The sequence below is a fragment of the Tubulanus polymorphus genome, chromosome 2, assembly GCF_964204645.1.
Source record: "Tubulanus polymorphus chromosome 2, tnTubPoly1.2, whole genome shotgun sequence".
Classification (NCBI taxonomy): domain Eukaryota; kingdom Metazoa; phylum Nemertea; class Palaeonemertea; order Tubulaniformes; family Tubulanidae; genus Tubulanus; species Tubulanus polymorphus.
Genome location: NC_134026.1, coordinates 876,538 through 900,803, shown reverse-complemented (window position 1 = coordinate 900,803; position 24,266 = coordinate 876,538). Strand labels below are relative to the sequence as shown.

The 24,266-nt window shown below is 38.2% G+C and overlaps 3 protein-coding genes across 3 annotated transcripts; 1 reads left to right on the top strand and 2 right to left on the bottom strand.

Annotated features, from left to right (window-relative positions):
* The first annotated feature begins 3,728 nt into the window (after positions 1-3,728).
* On the top strand, positions 3,729-17,379 carry LOC141899469 (Fanconi anemia group J protein homolog). The gene is made up of 31 exons (XM_074785816.1): positions 3,729-3,758; positions 9,117-9,281; positions 9,394-9,505; positions 9,589-9,660; positions 9,741-9,845; positions 10,092-10,198; positions 10,304-10,443; positions 10,517-10,606; positions 10,726-10,819; positions 10,894-11,013; positions 11,090-11,185; positions 11,299-11,434; positions 11,598-11,644; positions 11,735-11,884; positions 11,976-12,181; positions 12,257-12,299; positions 13,033-13,066; positions 13,143-13,201; positions 13,274-13,411; positions 13,503-13,622; positions 13,835-13,906; positions 13,989-14,118; positions 14,255-14,358; positions 14,435-14,470; positions 14,563-14,687; positions 14,758-14,825; positions 14,935-15,055; positions 15,188-16,017; positions 16,392-16,538; positions 16,862-16,995; positions 17,075-17,379. The coding sequence occupies exons 2-31, from the start codon at positions 9,168-9,170 to the stop codon at positions 17,111-17,113; spliced, it is 3,789 nt and encodes a 1,262-aa protein (XP_074641917.1). The 5' UTR covers positions 3,729-3,758; positions 9,117-9,167; the 3' UTR covers positions 17,114-17,379.
* A 265-nt stretch (positions 17,380-17,644) lies between these two features.
* Positions 17,645-20,153, bottom strand: LOC141899353 (leucine-rich repeat-containing protein 47-like). The gene is made up of 5 exons (XM_074785604.1): positions 19,155-20,153; positions 18,756-18,872; positions 18,563-18,681; positions 18,379-18,481; positions 17,645-18,171 (listed from the first exon to the last, which is right to left on the bottom strand). The coding sequence occupies exons 1-5, from the start codon at positions 20,151-20,153 to the stop codon at positions 17,896-17,898; spliced, it is 1,614 nt and encodes a 537-aa protein (XP_074641705.1). The 3' UTR covers positions 17,645-17,895.
* A 376-nt stretch (positions 20,154-20,529) lies between these two features.
* Positions 20,530-23,815, bottom strand: LOC141899350 (organic cation transporter protein-like). The gene is made up of 8 exons (XM_074785601.1): positions 23,347-23,815; positions 23,017-23,245; positions 22,447-22,642; positions 21,984-22,217; positions 21,542-21,676; positions 21,210-21,413; positions 20,990-21,062; positions 20,530-20,906 (listed from the first exon to the last, which is right to left on the bottom strand). The coding sequence occupies exons 1-8, from the start codon at positions 23,683-23,685 to the stop codon at positions 20,712-20,714; spliced, it is 1,605 nt and encodes a 534-aa protein (XP_074641702.1). The 5' UTR covers positions 23,686-23,815; the 3' UTR covers positions 20,530-20,711.
* Positions 23,816-24,266: the final 451 nt, after the last annotated feature.

Genomic DNA, 24,266 nt, shown 5'->3' with positions numbered 1-24,266 from the left:
CATCAGGAATTTTTTTTAAATAACTTAATCTAATCATTAAAGGTTCTTCTTTCATAGAACAACCTTCTCCGTGTTTCCCAACCTCTTGAGATCATTTCTGTTGTTGTTTTAAGTGTTCTATCGGACAGTTAGTAATAAACAAAACAAATAACCATAAACCTTAACTAAATCAAACACATTAAAAAATAACTGATTCGATAGAATGCTTCAAATAACTGATGAAAGATCGCCCGCCCTTTTACCTATAGCACACCCTATCACTGCTGTTATTGTTGATTGTTTTAGGGATCATATCTGGGAGATACATTTTACTCTTTTTTAGTAAGAATGTTAAACAGCTATAAACATGATTAGTTATCGATAGTAAAATTATTGTCATGTTTTCCCTGAAATAACGTAGTATTGAATGAGTGAACTGATAATGTTTGAAAATCTTAAGTTAAGACTAGTGGGACTTTGTAGGTTTTGTCTCTTGTTTAAATGCTCTTATGTTGAACTGTTATTAAAATACAGTCCATTCGTTAACAAGGTACTTAGATGATAATTCCTCGAGTACGTAAATACCTGTCATTTAGCAAGGTGTAATTTTTGTCATGAGAATAAAACGACACATACGTGTTCATTATTCATCTTAAAATTTTTCGGCTGTTTAGTTAGGTTTATAGCAACCATCAAACTGAGGTTTTATCGAATATAGAGGAGCATTTTTTTCTATAAATAAGGAAATATGAACAGTGTTGATTAGTAAATTGTCCTAGCTATGTTTTGATAGCTATTGTCGGTTTTACAATATATGGGGCCCGATTCAAATCTGCACTCGATGCATTCCCGATCTCGAAAAGTTATCGAATTCAGCTTAATTGTAGATATCTCAGCAATCAGTTATTTGTAATTTACCTAGATATATGGATAGATGAAATATCTATACGATGATACTCAATATATCTTAATTAAAAAACCTTCAAAATACTTTGCATTAAACGTAATAATGTTGAGAAAATAACATTGATAATGTTCGAAAACCTCAGGCAAGGTTGGCAAAACTCTACTTATCTTACTTAAACTCTAGTTATCTTGTAAAATAATGTTAATGGAAATGAAAAAATAAAGATTGATTAGTTAATCTAAAGCTTTCAAGATTGAATCTGTAGATTTTATTAGTTTTAATGCTTTTATGTTGAACTGTTTTTCGAATACAGTTCACTCATTTGTTAACGAGTAACTTACAATTCCTCAAATACAAAGCAAAGTTTGCGAAATTTCGGTTTTCTTTTAAGAATAATGTTTAATAAAATGAAATTAGAGATTGATTATTTGAGAGAACGAATTTGTGGATTTATGGAGTTTTAATGTTTATATGTTGGAGATATGTTATGTAGTTCTTTGATGATTGATGATACATAAACAGAGTATCCTAAATATCTCTTACATTGTCATTTGAAGAGTTGATATGATAAAATGCTTCATATTTCATGAAATAGCCAAATGTCACTTATGCCTGGTGACTTCATGAATTGTCAAATTAATAGTCTTAGACATTCAGACTGGTCCCAATTGTCAGTGTTTTATGGATGAGAGTGTACAATTCTTTGTGTTATTTTATTATTATCCTATTGATTCAAATTTTCTGAATCAGTTGTAGTCGAAATGTTTTTGGTGAATAAAAAACCTTGAAATACCTTGCAGTAGAAATTGTGATGTTAAAGGCTAGTACGGTAATCTTATTTTTTGGATAGCTCATTATAAGGCTAAAAATGATACCTTGTTTTTCCTGATCGGCCAGCTGTCATTTTGTAAATAACAATGATATTTGTAATCAGTTGATCTCTATAACTGCCGAATCTGTTATGGTTAGCTTGATCATGATTTTAAAGTAATACCTATGAGGTAGATAAGGTGGCTGGCCAGGTCAACTTTTAAGAGTAAAAATGTAAATCAGATTGATTCAACATTAAATCTTACGCTTTCCAGGGTAATTGGCCAGGTTTACCTCTGGTTTTAGTGCGGGGAGCCATGGACTCTAACAGTTTAGAGCCCATGGTTGTGGCCCATAGACATTTCCGTTTAGAGTCTATGGTTGGACCATGGTTGTATAAACTCTAGTTTATAGTTTATGCGTCCATGGTTGGACTGTTTTTGAAATACAGTCCACGTGTTTGAGGAACTTACGTTATAATTCCTCGAGCACATACCTGGCATTTTGTATAATTATTGTATGATAATAAATATGTTTGTTTGAAATTCTTTATTTTATTTGTTTAGTTAATAGCTATTCTGAACTTTGTTAGTTGACCAGTGAGTGGTTTTTTGCAATCCACTTTTTTCAACCCAATATTTCCACCAACATTGTCCGGAGACGAGGATGTGCGGAAAACATGATGATGCGATTATATCAATGTCAATACAGCTTAAACCGGACACAACTTGTTGACCGGTTAGAAGCAAGTGTTTAGCTGCCGAAGAGTATTGTGAAATCAGCAATCTTTTTGAATGTAACATCAAATGTAACATGTTAAAAAAATAACAAATTTGATCATTTCTGAGCAAAGGTGGCAAAACTCTAGTTATCTTGTAAAATAAAGTTGATGACAATTAAATCTGTTTAGTTAATCATAAGCTTTCCAGTTTGAATAAATGTTTTTATCTCTGGTTTTTATGTTGGAGACTTTTTTTCGAAATACAGGTAATGTTTTTGTAAATGAGGCACTTCCTCAAGTAAAGTACATAAATACCTGTAATTTGGGTATAATTGTTGTTGTTGGATTAAACATGTTCATGTCAATTGAACCATGACATTGCTTTTGAACCATGACATTGCTAGTTGCTTTTGAAAGTCCACGTGTTTGAAGAGCAAACATTCTTCGAGCACTTCTGGCATTTTGTATAATTGTTGTATGAGAATAAATATGATTGATTTTATAATTTGTCATTCGTTTAGACTAAACAAAAATGATACCTTGTTTCTCCGCAGCGGCCGGGTCAATTTTGTAAAATATGATAAAATTTGTAAACAGTTCATTTATAGTGGCTGGGTCTGTTATGGTAAAATTGATGGTAGATTGGCGGCCGGCCGGGTCAACTTTACAGCTCGGCAGAGCGGAGAAACAAGGTATCAATTTTTTTTAGCCTTAGTTAAGTTTAATATAGCTAATCCCGGATTGCTCGAGGCCTAATCGTTTTAAGATAAACTGAATTAATGAAGAAATTAAATCGATTTAAGAGTTAATCCTTTTTATGAAACTCCAGAGCCCTGTTTCACAGACTGAGTATCAAAGTTATCCCTAATCCTCAATCTGGGTGAAAACCACCATAGTAACAATGAGAAACCATGGTTACAAATGACAAATTTCAAAATATACCCAGGTATTACTTCTCTTCCACTATGAAACCAAGCCCTGTGTTTCATTCTTGCAATCTACTTCTTTTTCAACCCAAAAAATAATCCCACCAACTGGTCTGCCGAGGACAAGCTTTTACTGCGATTATATCAACGGCAAAACCAATACGACTGACTGACAGCACTTACACTGGGGCCCGTTGATAGTTTTGTTGACGCTCAATTAGCTCAGGCGTTCTGGGTACCGTAGGATCACTTTACAAATACATACTTCATGGCGATTCCACGTACACTTCGGAGATAAGGAGGGAAGGGATACTCCTATTCTGTTACCGGCAAGCGAGTAGTCTCTCCAGGGAATGCTCCGATTGACTCAGTGGCAAGCGAGGATAATTTGTCAACATTCGCCAATAAAAAATAAGTGGTAATATTAAATTCATATATATATGAGCCATCCACGTTCCCGTCTCGACCCGTTACTGTCTCGACCCGTTCCCGTCTCGACCCTACCGTACAATAGCGCCACCACAGTCGATTATTTGAACTAAAACACTACGGCGCGTATCGGATTCGTTTTTCGCATGTGAACCTACCAACAATTTTAAAAAATCAAATTAGATTTTTGAAAACTTTTCATTGAAAAGATCGAATGATGGAAACGGTATAAGCTTAAGTGCAGATCCGCACCTCCCCGCGTAAACGGTTCAATCAATTACATTTAATATCAACACGTATTTCAGATTCAAAATTCAGCAATTCAGTGGTTTGCCATTGGTTAATTTTTAGATATCTTCACTAGAAAGATTTTAGCCTGGATTCTGTCATTCAGCAGATTGCGTCAATCACGAGAGGTGTGGATCTGCACTTACCAAGAAAACGCCTCCAATGTCAACAGAAGTAAAAATTCAAGATGCGAAGTAAGCAATTTCCCGTCGAGATTTCCTCCCAGAAATAATATATATTTACTGGTAAAGCTAAACTAATTTCAAATATAATCTTGAATGAATTACACGAGTGTAATTATTTTGGTTTCTAAAAAATAAAATCAACTTTCTTTAAATCTCTCAAACCGTTTTTTCAAAAAACGACCCGGCCCGGGGCATTTTGTTTGGGGCATGTTTATTGCCATTAATCAATTCGAATTCATCAAATTTATGAAGAAAATTAATGTCTGAATTTTGCAAAAAAAATAAAGATGATTGTTAAATTCATGACGCGTTATCTTTCTCTACAGATCCCGTGGGTTTCTCCATGGACCCTATGTTCCTGTCTCGACCCTTCAAACCTGTCTCTAGTCTCTACACAGTCCCGTGGACACTATGTTCCTGTCTCGACCCTTCAAACCTGTCTCTACTCTCTACACAGTCCCGTAGACACCATGTTCCCGTCTCGATCCTTCACACCTGTCTCTACTCTCTACACAGTCCCGTGGACACCATGTTCCCGTCTCGACCCTTTAAAACTGTCTCTAGTCTCTACACAGTCCTGTGGACACCATGTTCCCGTCTCGACCCTTCTAACCTGTCTCTAGTCTCTACACAGTCCTGTGGACACCATGTTCCCGTCTCGACCCTTCAAATCTGTCTCTACTCTCTACACAGTCCTGTGGACACCATGTTCCCGTCTCGACCCTTCTAACCTGTCTCTAGTCTCTACACAGTCCCGTGGACCCTATGCTCCCGTCTCGACCCTTCACACCTGTCTCTACTCTCTACACAGTCCTGTGGACACCATGTTCCCGTCTCGACATTTTTAGTGGACACAGGTTTAGTGAAGCCATTAAGATGGTGGCTGTGTGTTACGTATCTTGTATCAAGATATTTCGATATAAGTAATGATTTGTCATTCACGATTTGTCGGGCTACAACAGGCAGAAAAAAAAAGAAAATTAAGATGAGAATGAAAGCCTTTCGTATTGAAGACCATGGGATTCAGCCAAGGAACATTGTAGCCTAGTTATACTTCTGATATACCTACCGAATTATCGATTATCAAAAATCTAGAATTTCGACTATTAGGACAATGTCGGTTGTAATCTTCTGGTTCTTTGAGTTCGTTCTAATGAGTTTTCATGGTAATGTGTATGGTACATATTCCTGAAAATTTCACTGAGTTTGATTGAAAATTGTAGAAATTTTCCTTATGTATACATGTATCAATATTCAGTCCGTCGGCATCGATTTTGTAGATTTCTCATCTTTTTAATCAATGAATATTCGACCAATTTTAATATTAATTTCCATCTTTTTTAAAGGCTCGTCCCACTGAGTGGAAATATTACAAGCCGATTAGATATGTCAGAGTATCCCAGAAACTGTCTAGAAACGGATGTGAAGGGTCGAGACGGGAACATGGTGTCCGCGGGACTGTGTAGAGACTAGAGACAGGTTAGAAGGGTCGAGACGGGAACATGGTGTCTACGGGACTGTGTAGAGAGTAGAGACAGGTAAGAAGGGTCGAGACGGGAACATGGTGTCCACGGGACTGTGTAGAGAGTAGAGACAGTTTCGAAGGGTCGAGACGGGAACATGGTGTCTACGGGACTGTGTAGAGACTAGAGACAGTTTTGAAGGGTCGAGACGGGAACATGGTGTCCACAGGACTGTGTAGAGTGCAGAGACAGTTTTGAAGGGTCGAGACGGGAACATGGTGTCCACAGGACTGTGTAGAGACTAGAGACAGGTTAGAAGGGTCGAGACGGGAACATGGTGTCCACAGGACTGTGTAGAGACTAGAGACAGTTTTAAAGGGTCGAGACGGGAACATGGTGTCCACGGGACTGTGTAGAGAGTAGAGACAGGTGTGAAGGATCGAGACGGGAACATGGTGTCTACGGGACTGTGTAGAGAGTAGAGACAGTTTTGAAGGGTCGAGACGGGAACATGGTGTCTACGGGACTGTGTAGAGAGTAGAGACAGGTGTGAAGGGTCGAGACGGGAACATGGTGTCTACGGGACTGTGTAGAGAGTAGAGACAGGTGTGAAGGGTCGAGACGGGAACATGGTGTCCACGGGACTGTGTAGAGAGTAGAGACAGTTTTAAAGGGTCGAGACGGGAACATGGTGTCCACGGGACTGTGTAGAGAGTAGAGACAGGTGTGAAGGGTCGAGACGGGAACATGGTGTCCACAGGACTGTGTAGAGACTAGAGACAGTTTTAAAGGGTCGAGACGGGAACATGGTGTCCACGGGACTGTGTAGAGAGTAGAGACAGGTGTGAAGGGTCGAGACGGGAACATGGTGTCTACGGGACTGTGTAGAGACTAGAGACAGTTTTGAAGGGTCGAGACGGGAACATGGTGTCTACGGGACTGTGTAGAGACTAGAGACAGTTTTGAAGGGTCGAGACGGGAACATGGTGTCCACAGGACTGTGTAGAGAGTAGAGACAGATTTGAAGGGTCGAGACGGGAACATGGTGTCCACAGGACTGTGTAGAGACTAGAGACAGTTTTAAAGGGTCGAGACGGGAACATGGTGTCTACGGGACTGTGTAGAGAGTAGAGACAGGTGTGAAGGGTCGAGACGGGAACATAGTGTCCACGGGACTGTGTAGAGACTAGAGACAGTTTTAAAGGGTCGAGACGGGAACATGGTGTCCACGGGACTGTGTAGAGAGTAGAGACAGGTGTGAAGGGTCGAGACGGGAACATGGTGTCTACGGGACTGTGTAGAGACTAGAGACAGTTTTGAAGGGTCGAGACGGGAACATGGTGTCTACGGGACTGTGTAGAGACTAGAGACAGTTTTGAAGGGTCGAGACGGGAACATGGTGTCCACAGGACTGTGTAGAGAGTAGAGACAGATTTGAAGGGTCGAGACGGGAACATGGTGTCCACATGACTGTGTAGAGACTAGAGACAGTTTTAAAGGGTCGAGACGGGAACATGGTGTCCACGGGACTGTGTAGAGAGTAGAGACAGGTGTGAAGGGTCGAGACGGGAACATGGTGTCTACGGGACTGTGTAGAGAGTAGAGACAGGTTAGAAGGGTCGAGACGGGAACATGGTGTCCACAGGACTGTGTAGAGACTAGAGACAGTTTTAAAGGGTCGAGACGGGAACATGGTGTCTACGGGACTGTGTAGAGAGTAGAGACAGGTGTGAAGGGTCGAGACGGGAACATAGTGTCCACAGGACTGTGTAGAGACTAGAGACAGTTTTAAAGGGTCGAGACGGGAACATGGTGTCCACGGGACTGTGTAGAGAGTAGAGACAGGTGTGAAGGGTCGAGACGGGAACATGGTGTCTACGGGACTGTGTAGAGACTAGAGACAGTTTTGAAGGGTCGAGACGGGAACATGGTGTCTACGGGACTGTGTAGAGAGTAGAGACAGGTGTGAAGGGTCGAGACGGGAACATAGTGTCCACGGGACTGTGTAGAGAGTAGAGACAGGTGTGAAGGGTCGAGACGGGAACATGGTGTCTACGGGACTGTGTAGAGACTAGAGACAGGTTAGAAGGGTCGAGACGGGAACATGGTGTCCACGGGACTGTGTAGAGAGTAGAGACAGTTTTGAAGGGTCGAGACGGGAACATGGTGTCCACGGGACTGTGTAGAGAGTAGAGACAGTTTTGAAGTGTCGAGACGGGAACATGGTGTCCACAGGACTGTGTAGAGACTAGAGACAGGTTAGAAGGGTCGAGACGGGAACATGGTGTCTACGGGACTGTGTAGAGACTAGAGACAGTTTTGAAGGGTCGAGACGGGAACATGGTGTCTACGGGACTGTGTAGAGAGTGGAAACAGATTTGAAGGGTCGAGACGGGAACATAGGGTCCACAGGACTGTGTAGAGAGTGGAGACAGATGTGAAGGGTCGAGACGGGAACATAGGGTCCACGGGACTGTGTAGAGAGTAGAGCCAGATTTGAAGGGTCGAGACGGGAACATGGTGTGGGGAACAACGTGATCTAGAAATCAACGCGTCAAAAAATTGAACAAGATCTTTATTTTTTTGCAAAATTTATACAATAATTTTTTTTTCATAAATTTGATGAATTACATTTGAATTGATAAATGGCACAATGAAACATGTCCCAATTAAAATGCCGCGGGCTGGGTCGTTTTTAGAAAAATGGTTTGAAGGATTTAAATAAAGTTGATTTTATTTCTAAGAAACCAAAATAATTCAACTCGTGTAATTCATTTGAAATTAGTGTAAAGCTTTTAAACAGTGAATATATTGTTCCCAGATTCTGGGAGGAAATTTCGACGGGAAATTGTTTTTCGCATCCTGAATTTTTACTTTTATTCACATTGGAGGTGATTTCCTCATTCGATCCTTTCAATGAAAAGTTTAAAGAATCTAATCAAGTTCTAAAATTGTTGGGAAGTGTCACTGATCGTTCTGTGAAAACCGAATCCGATACGCGCAAGTGTTATGGTTCAAATAATCGACTGTGGTGGCGCTATCGTACGGTAGGGTCGAGACGGGAACGGGTCGAGAGAGTAACGGGTCGAGAGGGGAACGTGGATAGCTCATATGCAACTCAATTTGAACTATTTACATCATGATTTTAGGCTTCTTATTACTTTACTGGCCTCAAGTCGTACCATATTTCCTAGACACAGTTATATCAAATAAATAGAAAGTAATTAGAATCTATTTGAATAATTAGATGTTACTGAGTGATTGAATTTAGACTGATTGAGTGAGAATGTTGTTATCTGTCAAACTTTTTTTGTACATAACTAGACAAATTAGGCTCGAATCCCCAATTTAACCGTTCCCTATTACTGCTCGAAAATAATATGATGAAGTATTTAATCATGCTTTCAGAGATATTCCAAGCCCCCATTTCTACAGTGACCAAAAATAGGTGAAAATAAAATGAGTGGCACTTGTGGTACTGAAAGTCTCGAAGGCTGCACTAGAACTGTACATGGAGTCAATATAAAATTCCCGGTGAAACCCTACCCGTCCCAAATGGGTATGATGGCAAAGGTAAAATTGGCATTATCCATTAGTGTCTATATCCTACACAGTCAAAGACCTATCATATAGAAAATTCTGTTGAAAGAGCTGAATTACTCATTTTTGGTTATAAATAATTCAGATTGTGAAGGGTTTGTCGGATAGCGTGAACTGTCTACTAGAAAGTCCTACTGGTACTGGAAAAAGCTTGGCTTTACTCTGTTCATCTTTAGCATGGCAGGATTCTATGGCCGGTAAGCTTAGGCAAAATCCTAAGTCTATTTAGATTAATATCCCAGATAGGTGTGGATTAAAGTGATAATTACTTTTCATCCAGCAAAACGCGAAAAAGAAATTTTGGCGATGGAAAATTGTGATGAAGACGATGACTATGATTATCATTCAACGGGTAAATGTGATCCATTGGCTTTTTGAAAAAATATTTAGAAAAGACTTTTCAAAAAATGTATTCTCTCTTTGTCGTATTAGAACCTAAACAATGTTTGGTGTGTGGAAAACGGAAGAAAAAACAAGGTTTTGAAGATTCTGCGCCTTCAACATCTGAACCTCCTCGTTCAACTGAAAAACAATCAGGTATTATCTATACTTAAATGCTGTAATGTAAGTTGGCTTACAAAAACACCGAAATACTGGTTTACCAAGATAAACAACAGGAGTCTACTGTAATTGGGATATCAAAAAAGTGATGTGGACCCATACACTTCCTCACAATTTTCTTCTTTAAAACCCCTATATCCAGGAATGACTGATCTGGAAGAACCCTGACTTGATTTCAATTTGTGAATAAACATTCAGGAGTTTTATGTACTAATTTTTCAGTAACTAAAGAAGATATTTTAGTTACTACTGGACAAACGGATGAAGACGACGATTTAAAAGATTTCAAACCTGCTTCGACTGTATTTAAAACACCATCAAACAGACAGGTTCGTTTGGATTTCTTGAAATTCCATTTATTCATTTCTCTACAATTACACTTAGTTATGCTTGTAACAGACTTTTCTAGCAATATTTTTTCTTTCATATCTCAGAGTCTCAATCGAGAACACGTGTCCATTCAATACGAGGATTCAAATTCTAAATCTACCGAAGAAAACTTGAAGAAAGTTAAAGAAGATGATGTTTGCACTTGTTACAGTTTTAAACAGAGTAATGTACAGAGTTTAACGTAGTAAGTATGAGTTTCTGACTGATACTTTAGCGTGGTGGATGAATTTTGTTTCACAAACTTTTAATTTTTACAGCGTGCCAACTATTTATTACGCGACTCGAACGCACAGACAAATCAAACAGATCGCTAATGAATTAGTCAGAACCAATTATGGACATAAAAGGTTAGTCGGTTTAAACATCGCAGAAAAACTTGTCTAAACCTTGGCGCTGCTGACTGTAGCATCGTAAAACAATATAGATATCTGAACTGGTCTTTGCTGAGAAATCACTGAATTTTCAGGATGACAATTTTATCAAGTAGACAGCACAGTTGTATTCATCCTAGAGTCAGTAAAGAGAAAAACAAAAATGAAGGTTGTCGCGAACTACTGGAAGTAAGCACATATTATGCACACAAAATACACGATTGTATTGTGATATTGGGTATTTATGTTGTGTGTATTTTCAGAATAGCGGGTGTTGTTATAATGATAATGCCAAGAAGATTTCTCACTCGACCATCAGTAGACATGGTCTCCAAGTGGCTTGGGATTTGGAAGATTTAATAGATGTTTGTCATACGTTGAAGGTATATATAGTAATTCATATTCTATTTAATCTATGTTTTCTGATAAATCAGTAATAATATACTCTTTGATTGATAGGCGTGTCCATTTTTTGGAGCTCGTCAATTAAAGGATCAAGCTGAAATTATATTTTGTCCTTACAATTACTTGATAGACTCGAGTATTAGAGAATCGGTGAGTTTATTCATTCTACTAAACCTATAGATTGTAAACTCTGGTTTTTCCTTGATCTCTGAATGGTTAATGTTGAATTTGAATGATTGTAGATAGTAATTTGAAATTTGTAGATGCAACTTGAACTCGGTGGTCAGGTGATTATTCTCGATGAAGCTCACAATATTGAGGATGCCGCTCGAGAAGCTGCAAGTTTTAAAATCACTCTCAGCGATATACAGAACATTTCTGAACAGTTAAATACTTTGGGTAAATCGAAATTAGTCTTATTTCTTAGTTTGAACTGTCAATTCCTAAGTTTCTGAGAAAAGAAGAAATTGTCTACGGAGAAGAATGATTCTCCTGGAAGTGCATTATCGGCCTATGAGTCTATGGTACTCTGGTGTTATAAAACTGAGTATCTCATTTTCAGTTGAGGCAGATATAAATGCTGAACACTGTTTGCCAATCATAGAAATGGTGAGTAGAATAGAACTGAATAAACATTAAACATAATAATTATCATTATCAAGTATTTCTTGTTTATAATTTATCTTATTTGTTTTCAAGCTGAATAAATTGGCAAATTTCATCGATAAGAAAGGACAAATATTGGACCGTAAAAGTTTCGATCAATCGTCGACTATTTGGACCGGGAGGGAAATGGTTGCCGTGCTCGAAAGTTTTAATATTAACGAGGAGTCGCTGCAAATATTGGTGGTGAGTTATAACTCTGAAAACTGAATATTTAATTGTTTAGTTTGTTGGGTCTTGAACCGATGAAATTTGTGGCTCCTACTCTTTTCAACAGACCCACTTCAATAAAATCTGCGATGATTTAAAGAACGGGGATGAAGATGACGGAGATGAAGAGGAACATCCGGCGAGAAGGAGACCGAGAATGATGAAAAAGAAAAAAGCTAAATTTCCTCAAGCGTCACAACAGATACTGCACGGTTTTTTCCTCGTTCTGAAATATCTTTACACACAGAATAAACGATTTATTGAGGATTACAGGTGAATAGTTTATATTCCGTTTGTTTGGATGAAAAATTCATGCAAATTTAAGACGTTTTCTGAAATCGTTTTCAGAATTGCGATTGTAAGAACGACGTCATATTCACGAGGAAATACGGTAAGTGTTGTGTTGTAACTCGCTTACTATCAAGCTAGTGGGGCACAGGACTGTCTAGCTAGCAGGCTAATGATAGACTGTCTAGTTAGCAGGCAGTGATAGACCGCCTAGCTAGCAGGCAATGATAGACTCTAGCTAGCAGGCAGTGATAGACCACCTAGCTAGCAGGCAATGATAGACTGTCTAGCTAGCAGGCAACGATAGACTGTCTAGTGGGCACAAGACTGTCTAGCTAGCAGGCAATTGTAGACTTTCAGTGGGCACAAGACTGTCTAGCTAGCAGGCAATGATAGACTGTCTAGCTAGCAGGCAACGATAGACTGTCTAGTGGGCACAAGACTGTCTAGCTAGCAGGCAATTGTAGACTTTCAGTGGGCACAAGACTGTCTAGCTAGCAGGCAATGATAGACTGTCTAGCTAGCAGGCAACGATAGACTCTCTAGTGGGCACAAGACTGTCTAGCTAGCAGGCAATTGTAGACTTTCAGTGGGCACAAGACTGTCTAGCTAGCAGGCAATGATAGACTGTCTAGCTAGCAGGCAACGATAGACTGTCTAGCTAGCAGGCAATGATAGACCGCCAAGCTAGCAGGCTAATGTCAGACTGTCTAGCAGGTAACAGATTGCCTAGCAAGCAGATAACAGACTGCTTAACTTGTAAGGGGTGGTGCACTATGAAAAATGTATAGGCCCTATCAACGACAATCCTGAGAAATGGTTTTCAATAATTTCAGAATAACCAATGGATGGGGAGAGGCAACCACAACTGTAAGTAAAAACAATATTCAACAGTTTGTAAACCTGTTTTTAAACTGATAGGATGGTTACGTATTTCTGTATTCAGATAATCATGAAGTGACCCACACGTTCACTCTTAATTTCTGGTGTTTGAGCCCTGCAGTGGTAGGTACAAAAACCTCAAACTAATATCGATCTCTTCAAAGAATCGTGTTTGAAATGTTTACTGTGTTTCAGGCATTTTCTGATCTGGCGTCTGCCCGTAGTATTATATTAACTAGCGGTACTCTGTCTCCGATGCAGTCATTTCAATCTGAACTTGGTTTATCATTCCCATTACAACTCGAAGCATCTCACGTCATACATAATTCACAGGTACCGTAACACGTTTCTTGATATTTTACAATATGCACCTTTCAGTTTCTTCGTTGGTTTTGGGTGATTAATTTTGTGGCTTTACTATCAGGTTTGGGTTGGATCGATATCACAGGGTCCCCGCGGAACATCATTATTAACTACTTATCAGAATACAGAGACATTCTCATATCAGGATGAAGTAGGACTTCTGCTATTAGAAATATGCAAGGTAAATTGAATTGGTGAAGTAAACTCTGGGGATCAGTTGCTCAAAGTTTGGTTCAAATGAATCAGTAACTGATAACTGATGGACAATTCAAACGATATTGTTATTAGCTGATGGTAACCAACCTTAGAACAACTGGCTCCAGCATTCTTCAGTAGTTTACCACCTTACATTAGATAAACTCAATAATTGCCCGATATGTTTTTATGTTGTAGATTATGCCGTTTGGAGTGCTTTGTTTTCTACCATCGTATAAAATGTTGGAGAAACTGACGAATCGATGGCAGGTTTGTATCTGCCGTATGGAATACATTAGAATTGATAAAAGATTCTATGTTGTGTAAATGTTTGATGACCTCTGTACTATAGACTACAGGATTGTGGGTACAGTTATCACAACAGAAGAATGTTATGTGTGAACCGAGAGCATCGGATAAAATGGATTTCGATGAAATGATAAGTGATTACTATTGGTCTATTAAACAGGCTGAAACTCAAGGTTAGGATCACTCAGATTTTTATCATAGTTTAAAAAAAGAAAAATCTTTTTCTAGACATTTCCATATTCATTTTCAATATAAACCGCAGCCTTTCAGATTCATTTATTCAGAAATGTAAACATATATGATCTATAGGTGACGATGTCAAACCGAATGGTGCTTTGATGTTTGCTGTTTGTCGAGGAAAGATTAGCGAAGGCATTGATTTTGCTCATAATAATGCTCGTGCAGTTATTACCGTAAGTGGATGTGTTAATGACTCCTCTAATCTACAAAATGATAATGTTAAAATGTGCAGTTACATTTATTTTGTAGATTGGAATTCCATTTCCCAATGTGAAAGATATTCAGGTACGGACAGCTTGTTTTTTCAAATAACATGTACCACGGTATGATGTATAACAGGTGGATGTGTATAGAATCTGTTGTTTTTAATCCTTCAGGTGAACTTGAAGAAAGAGTACAACAATAGAAACCAATATCGAGGACTTTTATCCGGAAATGAATGGTATGAAATACAAGCTTACCGTGCGTTGAACCAGGCTTTGGGTCGATGTATTCGAAACAGGTAAAATACTCGATGAAACTTTGTACTTAAATTTGTGGAAAATGAGATAAACGAATAAGTTTCTATTCAGGATGGATTGGGGAGCTTTGATATTAGTTGATACTCGATTCGGAAATCAACCAGAAAGATACATGAAAGGTATTTGCATTCATTCAATACGACAGTCAAATGTATTCTTCATACTCTATATTATGTATATTATGTAGATATTATGTATATCATACTCTATATTACGTTTGTACTTCAGGAATTTCGAAATGGGTTCGGACGAAGGCTTCTCACTACAGAAATTTTGGAACTGCTCAGTCATCGCTTGTGTCATTCACTGCTGAACGACGAAAGGCTGACGCTGAGGGCAAGAAAGTTGAGTAAGTAATTTCACATGATATCAATATTCAATTGGTGTCGCAACTTTCCGAATAATTTGTTGAATGAATGATTTATATACTTATAATATGTAAAAGATTATAAACATTTGTTCGATTTTCATTTACTTTTAGATTATCACTCTCTCCTAACTCTTCAATACTGGGATACACTCCGCAGAAATCCAATTTCAATCAGTTAGACAACAGTCCGGCCGGTATCTTACCCAGATCAACTACGAAACTTGGTAACCTATCCGAAATGACAAGTGCCAACAAAACACCCGACTTCAGAACTGTTAAAGTCGATATGAAACCGAGCGAAAAGAAATCTCCGCCGCTGTCGCTAGAGACTAATTCGAATTCGACTACAAACAATGATTCTGTTAATAAAACTGTACAGAAATTAGAAAATTCATCAATTCCGATGAATAGTAGAAACACAGAACAAACATCTGGTTCGCAATGCGCAGATATCGGCCCTAAAAAGGATGGTATTTTCCAATTCGTGGACCTCGTATCGCCGGCAAAACCTCAATCACCAATTAAAACCGTCGAGCGAAATTATCCTAATTCTCCCTTATTATTCGGATCAGATTCTAATGAAAGTAGTGAGCGAGGCGCCGCCGCGCGAGTCGACACGAAAAAGAAACTGGATTTTGCGGAAATCGAGTTGAATAAAGACGATCGTCAAAATATAGAACAAGAGCCAAACGTCGATGATAAAGAAGTGGAGAAAGAAAATATCATCAATTCAGAGATCGATGTCGATCCCGCAGCAGCGGCGGCAAAATCAAATACAAGACGTGGAAAAAAACGAAAATGGTCGAATAAAGGAGGAAAAGTGAAAAGGGGTAAATCAGGTGTTAATTATACAACAGACTCGTCTGATGAACGCGATAATGATTATAATAAATCATTAGTTTGTAAATTCTGCGGAAATGTATTGAATAAAACTTCATGTGGTAAGTATTTATTGTTTATCAAGGGTTTGTAGTGAGTCTGAAATTAGACACATTCTGAAAAGCATAAACTTTTGGAAAGATTTAGATTATTGGCTACTTTTTTGGTAAAATTCTGTGGTCTTAATTGTGTCTTTGTGTTTCAGATACTTATTTCACATAGTCAAAATTTGAAGGGGTCGTTTCTGTCCAAGTAGATTTTAAATTTGATTGCAAATGCATTTTCTTATTTTACGTCATTTTAATCATTAAGAATACCAGGATCTCGTGCGTGGATTCAGGAAAATCTGCTGCATTTTGTCTCAGTCTGATTGCAACAAACCCTGTATCACTAATTGAATTTGTAAATTTATAAACTCTTATTATACTATTTTCAGGTGCTAAAATCCGAGCAGAAAAGTTGCCATTTATCGCAGAGATGAACGATTTTATAAAACGTGCAGTGAATCCAGCAGATGATATTTCAGTTTATGATTCGATCAGTTCATTGAACGGCATTAGTTCAGTTACTACTCTACAACCAGGTGATGATGAAAAACCTCTTTGATGTTGCTGTTATCTTCTTGGTTGTGCCTAAAAATCAGTAGATCCCGCTTGCCACCAATATCGCGTGCCTCGGACAACATTTTAGGAATTGTCTTTTTCCAATCCATTTCTCTCCGACTGTCCTGAAATTCACTTGGCTCGGAAACAACTTCAGTGATATTTCTAGGCAAGCTGAGTCCACTATACTTGAATAGAATAGAATGGATCTTTATTGATCCTTAGCATTAATGAGTACACCATCAGATTAAACAATAAAGAGACACTATGAACTTCTGTGAATCTATTCCGATGTTAATTGTAGGTTTGTACAACTGTTACTGGTCTCAAATGACTCAATGCTGTTGTCGATTGTTTAAATGCGAGAACTGTGATGAATATATGGGTGTAGAAGTATTGAGTGCACCAGACGAAAATGCGGTGGCTAAATCTAAACAAGTGAGTATACTCTCAATCAATATTTGAACTATTCATGTGTATTATAGTTCGATATAGAATCTATATTTTCCAATTTCAGGTTTTTGTTTTTCCATCCGTCACAGTTGAATCTACATGAATGAAACCTCGCATACTTTATCCAATGTGATATTGTATATTGTGCATGTGCTTGTATAAACTCTACCAGGTGTTCTATATTGTATTATGCATTTAAAGATCTCTTAGTTGTAAATACATGAGTAGCTATACTCAAAATGATTTGGCGGGTAGCTATGATAAGTCTTTCACATCTCTGATCAGCTGTATAGCAACCATGCTTATCAGTCAATCAATGATTTTGACAAATTCTACTGCGAATGCTCATACATTACATTTATGATGTAAATATTTATCGATAATTGTAGATATATATCTATGTTATGTATATAAACCAAATATAGATTTTATCATAATGACTGCATCTATTTTTGTCGATCATGTTGAGATTTTCACATAGTTACTGCTAAGACTGTAACGAATAGCACAAGACTCAACCCGATGATAGGCACCAGCTACAAGAATATGACATCCTCTTTTTGAGATCCTCTCTCCTTTCTCCTCGATGTTCGGCAGAAATTAACACAATAACTACTGGGTAATATATTCAACATTCACAAGGTAATAAACCATTTATTTAAAGGTTTATCAGCATTTTCCAAAGCGCAGTCATTTCGGACTTGCCGTTCCATGCATATTTATTTTCATACAAAATGCATTTAGGAGACAAATAAATACAGGGTATGTTTAATAATAGATCAAGCACAGAATCAATCGTCACATGAACCGCAATATTACTTCATGTTTCAAAGCACGAATTAATTAATCATAAACATGATTCAAATATGGTTACAACCTAAATATCTAATCATAGTCTCTTATTACTCTATACTGGTCACCAGATAAATCAGTACGCGATGGGTAGACAACTTTAAGCTGGCCTTCGGGGTTTAGTATCTTCACTTGTTCTATCGTTAGTTTCTGTACACCTTCTTCATCTGCGGTCTCTTCAGACTTGTTCACCGAACCGCAACCCATGTTTAACATACCGGTGAGCAAAGCTTCCATTACTGATTTACAAGTATCTAAACTGACTGTACTCGTAACTTCGATCAGTAAATCAGTTGTTTCCTGAGTAATCTGAAAATAAATATTCAAATAAAAATTCGGATTAAGCGATATTTTCAACATATATTTATTCTTATTTTCTAAAGTTCATTACAACAAAGCGTTTAGTTAAAGATGGTTGGCATTCTAATACGATGTAAGCAGAAACCACTAAACTGCTTGTAAAATAATCTCTACTAGCCTCCAAAAAAAGTTTCCAAGACTTGTAAATACTCTTACCTTAGTTTTTTCACAATTTGTAATTGGTGGAAAAGAGATCACATCATCTTCTGCATCGAATATGAACGGGAATTTTTTAAAACCGTTTAACAAATTCAAATACCTGAAATATATAATACGCAATTTACAGGTATATTCCGACTGGTTAAGAGCGGAGGACGGCTTAGAATTATAGTTTTCATACTTGTGAATCCCTGAAAATGTGTTTCTTTTTTTAGCCTTCCTTTCAGCCTCAGCCTCTTCGCGTAGTTTTGTAACCAATCTCGCAGCAGACGTCGACTTGTGTTTGAATAACTGCACCAACTGTAAACGGACAAAATCATTGATTTTTTCTCAAAAATTCTCATCAAACTTTCACACATTGGTGACAAACTTACTTTAACTTCCACCGGTGACCTAGCGTCGTATAGCAGCGGATGCATTACTGATTTTAAGTCGTGGGTAGCGATTGTAGCCGTATGACGTTTATCACATATTTCTTCGTGTAATTTATTCTGAAAAAGGGAAAATTATAACAGTTTAAAGAACAGCAGCGTAAGGTGCACGAATATGTATGTTGTAATTGACCAGAATAATCTTTAGTTTTACTAGTTGCAGTTATCTGAAGTGCACCGGATGTAGATTTACTGCCTGAAGCCTGAACCCCCTCAAACATTGGATACAGTTCTTTGTAGTACACTTTCAAATATAGTGATGTCAAAACATGATACTAGATTCATGAATCTCTGAGACCGCAAGTCTTTCATAATAGTGGTAAATTAGAGGTCATCATTTACCTGTAGTGATATGAAACCCTTGAACATATTACTGGATTTAAGAAAATCGAGACCCTTCACGACGCAGCACAGAATATACGGTCTCACTTCCAATACGCTTTCACTACATTTCACATTCAAACTTCGATCATCTTGAAAATGTAAAACTTCCATCACATTTTTCCCGAGATCCGCGACTTCATCGTCGACTTTAGACTTTTTCTTCTGTTTTTTTGAGGCGCCTTTCCCGGCCCCCTTACCGCCCGATTTCTCCAGTTCCTTCTTACGCAAATTCGCCAAATAATCCATGACGGATTTAGCGTGACATTGATCGATCAATTTCATCAGTCGACGATCTTTCAATTTGTTTCCTTTCAAAAACAGTTCTTTCAGTTTCGAACATTCGCTCATTTCGGGCGGGATTTCTTTCAACGCGTTGTTCGATAAATCTAAATGTTTCAACGAGATCAAGTTGGCGATTCCGTCAGGAATCCGCTCGATTCCATTATCCTGCGCTTGTAATTTTAACAAATGTTCTAGATTCGGCGACATCACGTCCTCGGGTAAATCAGTTAACTGATTATGCGATAAGTCGACGACGTGTAGATTCACCATCGATTCGAAAACATTATCCGGAAATAATTCCAGACGATTCGAGCCCAAATTCAGCGTCTCCAAATTAACCAATTTATCCAAATCTTTCGGGACAGATGTAATTTGATTAAATGACAAATCCAATAATTTCAACTTCGTCAGTTTCCCGATTTCGTCGGGTATGGCCGTTAATTGATTGCTGTGTAGAACAAGCGATGTAAGATTTGAAAGTTGACCGACGCTGTGAGGCAGCTCTTTTAAAGTTGTTTTGAATATTTCGAGTAAATTCAAGTGTTCCAATAGGAATAATGAATCGTCTACTCCACCAGAATCGATCCTTCTCGATATATCAGCTCCGTGTAAAACCAATTCGTGGCGTTTTTCATCGCGAACATTTTTTATCTCGGGCCATATGGAAGCTGCCATTTTGGATTTTTACGTACGGACGTGGAGCCGGACACGAGTCACGCTCAGTTCGCTGTGAACTCGTAGATATTCGCCGGGCCGGATCGAATACCGAGGCCGCACGTTCATCACTGGTCGCCATCTATCGGAACACAGCGAATAAAATCGGGGACAATTCATCACTGGAATTGTACTTGACTCGGATCGTAGGCCTAATTTCAAATAATTAAACCCATTGGGAATATTGTTTCTCCCATTGAATGAGACTTTTATCTTTTATTGGCATACATCATCACTTAAAATTCTCAAACCCCCAGGGGCTTTGCTCGGCTGGCGAAAAATGTTCGCCGCGCCGAAAAACTGAAGAACAGAACAAAAAAGCATTAGCAATTAGCAAAGGACGCTGACCTGGCTGTGAGCCATTAGTGTATGATTTAGTCGTAGCATCATCTATGGCTCAAGTGGCTCCATAAAATCAGGACACTACCTCAAACCTCGGATAACTATGAATTTTTAGCTTCGATTATACCCTGATAAAGATTTTATTTGAAATGGTATAATAATCTTCATCGACTTTGATTAACATTTCTTTTGAATTAGCGGAATTGCAGTGTTGTGAATGGTTGCGTTCTGTTTGCGGCGCGGTTCTGATGAAGCAGCGTCGGTTAATGGTTGATTGTTTGTCTCTGGCAGGAAGAAGTAAACAGATAGTACTGATGTGATGATCAGTATCGCGTATATGACATACGGTACGATCCAGTGACTGACTCCACCCTGAAATAAAAACAAAACTGAACATGGAATACACTACGGATTCAATCATCAATTAACACGCATATGTCATTACTCTTGCGTACCAACAAAGCTATCTGGGGAGCTATGATTCCTCCGATTCTAGATGCCATGTTGGATGAACCAACACCAAGATTTCTAAAGAAAATATTTTTAAAAAACATACGCATCATAAATAAGCCGGTTGGCATTTAGTACACGAATTAAAGTTACATTTGATTACTACATCGGTAGATTACACAAGTTTATCGTTCGCAGATATTTCAGAATCTGGTGAGCATTTACCTTACGACGGTAGGAAAGATCTCTACTGTGTAAATAGACGCCAAATCCCAACAGGAAAAGATCCCAACTTTGCCAATCAAAACGAAAGCTGTCATAACGACGCCCAGTTGATCCTTCTTGTTCAGAATACCTATTATAACGACAATTACCATTGAAGCACAGGGTAATACCATGTAGCCGAAAAACGAACGTCGTCTGCCAAATCTATAATAAAAATGAGAATCCCATCATCGAATCATGTTTAGATTTATATTGAGACATGTGTCAGCTGATGATCAGTATAATTGTCATTTTTATGAACATGTATTCAATAAGGTGAAATAGGGAAGAACCTGTTTGCTAATAGAATTACAACCCAACTTGCGCCAAGTGTGGCAAATGCTGAAGCTACGGCATTGACAAAAACTGTTCCGCTGAAGGTGCTGTACATTGTACTTATTCCATAAAATATAACAGAACAGGTAAACCTGTAGAAAGTAACAAAAACACGATTAATCGCAGAATGAATGAACTAAAAATAATGGATTCCATGATATAATCATCATTAGCTGCGATCACGCTAGCGTTTTTGGCCCGACCAAAAACGTCGGACCAGGCCCGAGCCAAATTTTAGCACGGGTCAAATTATTAAAACTGGCTCCAAAAGTGGCTAACTTGGCTTTGTTTAAGCATTGTTTAGTATCGAGAGAATGGTCGTGAACGTGCTCTCTAGGCACGAGCCAAATTTGACTGATCCGTGCAAAATAATGGTCTCTATAATGGATGATAACTTGCCAGCAATACATTATCACACAAGTACGAATTGCAGCCGTTTTTGTTTTAAACAGATCAAAATAGCCGTATCTTCGGGTTTTTTCTTGCTCCCTGAGATTCTTAGCTGCCATATGTCGAAGTATATTCAAATCTGGAACTGGAGATTTATTCACACGTGCCATCCACCTTATGATATCGTCTGCCTCGTCAAAACGACCTTTCATTGCCAACCATCGCACACTTTCCGGAGTCAACCTATAATTTCAAGACGATGATGAAATGCTATACGTACATTACGTTACATTTTGAAGTTAGAAATGCAAATGGTTGGCTTTGTAGATTCGATATAAGGTTTTACCAGAATGAACGAATTTATACAATAATTCAATGCGTAAATAGAGCTACATCCAGCTACATAACTTAATCTTGATTGAATTATGAATAAAGCGAAGGTAATAGAAATACTAATGTTATGATGAATTACCATAGAATCGCAAGAATCAACGGTAATGTTAGAGAGCCAGTGATGAATGCCACTTGTCTCCAATCACGTGTCAGATATGCAAATAAGGTCATTAGAGCCGTTCCAAGTTCGTAAAGGGTAATACACGAGCAGAATGACCGCCATTTCGGTCCGACAAATTCGATAGGTAGCGAAAAGCATACGTTCAATGAACCACCTAATGGAAACACAGATTAAAACATTTTTCATTTCTGCACTTTTATCATAAATATATACGTCATGATGATATAGATTGGGTTTTGACTATTGTCCACTCCAAGATGCTGCATGTAGGCTCAGGATGTTTCCAATTCGTAGTTCAGTTAATAACATATCGTAAAACTATTATGTGTAATTATTTAATCAATCTATCAAGAACTTTATAAAATTGAACTTAGCGCTGTTTAGTGGTAATCATCACGAGGTTTGACATGATAACCTTAATACAAAATGTTCTGAATCTATGATGAGGATGTTATATGTACATATTGCTATGTTGAAGCGTGACCCTTGGCTGCCCTTATCCCAGTCACGATACGGTAAAAACCTTACCGACGAAGAATCCAGTAATTACTCTCATGATTGTAAATGTGAGCCAGCTTGTAGAAAATCCGGTGACAATTTGAGAAATCATCATCATCGTACTGAATACTAGCACCACTTTCTTCCTACCAAGCCAATCACTTAGATACCCACAACTTAGCGCACCGAATAGTAGTCCAACCATCTTAATACTGAGCGTAAGTTGCGGAAGATATGCAGAATCACATACTAGATTAAACTGAAATAAACATGATAAAGTTTTGAACTTGCATAAAATGATATCGTATGTGTATTTGAAATCACTTTATAAAGTAAACATCACTTATTTTATTAAGTTACCTCGGTGATAATTGAAGAAAGTGATTCGTCTAAATCATATTCAAATCGTATACATTTGGATCCGTTGTAAGAACACAGTTGTTGGCTGTTATTCGGCAATGTAGTATTAGCCGTCAACTCCAGACAACTCCACGGAGGGGTAAAATTTGCGAATATGAAGTACATCAAACCCGGCCCTGAAGCCAAATCCATTAACGTGTACAAAGAGAAAATACGAATTTGAAATCTTCCAAAGTGACCTAGAGTATCCAACATTTGTTCAAAATTTGCGTCATTATCAGACCTAACTTCATCGCTTTTAGTCTCAGTAGCAGATTCCTCACTGTGTTCTGTAGACATGTTGGATTCTTCAACGGAGCGACTGATTTCGGACGTGTCCTGCACTAGACAGAGGTTCTACATGTAACTGTCACACTTCACATTCTGACAGCACCGGTGGAATGTTCACCCGTTTATTAGTAGTGCGCATTTGATACTTCATATCAGACAGAACAATTACTCGAAACGGCATTTATTTATTCTCTGTAGATATAACCACCATAATCAGGGTTTCACTAATTCTAGACTCATTATTCCAATGTATGTAAACCATCAAAAAAAAGAAAAAGGAACGTTACGTAACTAAATTTGTGCATATTTGAATTATAATAATGTCCAGCGAGGTCAAGAGAACCAAGTTAAAAAGAACCAATGAGCAAACTTATCCATACTTCCTTACAGCCCGCACATGCGGTTTCATAGTTTTATTCATAGTTTTAAGAAGTCGTTCTTAATAACCTTTTCTATTTGAAAACCTTTTTTTGAAAATATTTTCTATTTGCTGTGCCCGTTGTAATGGTTGTCCCGATGAGTCCCTTTGTAACGAACCAACGCTGCGTAGATCGAAACTGTAAGAATCCGTCTCCGAATGCATAAACAAG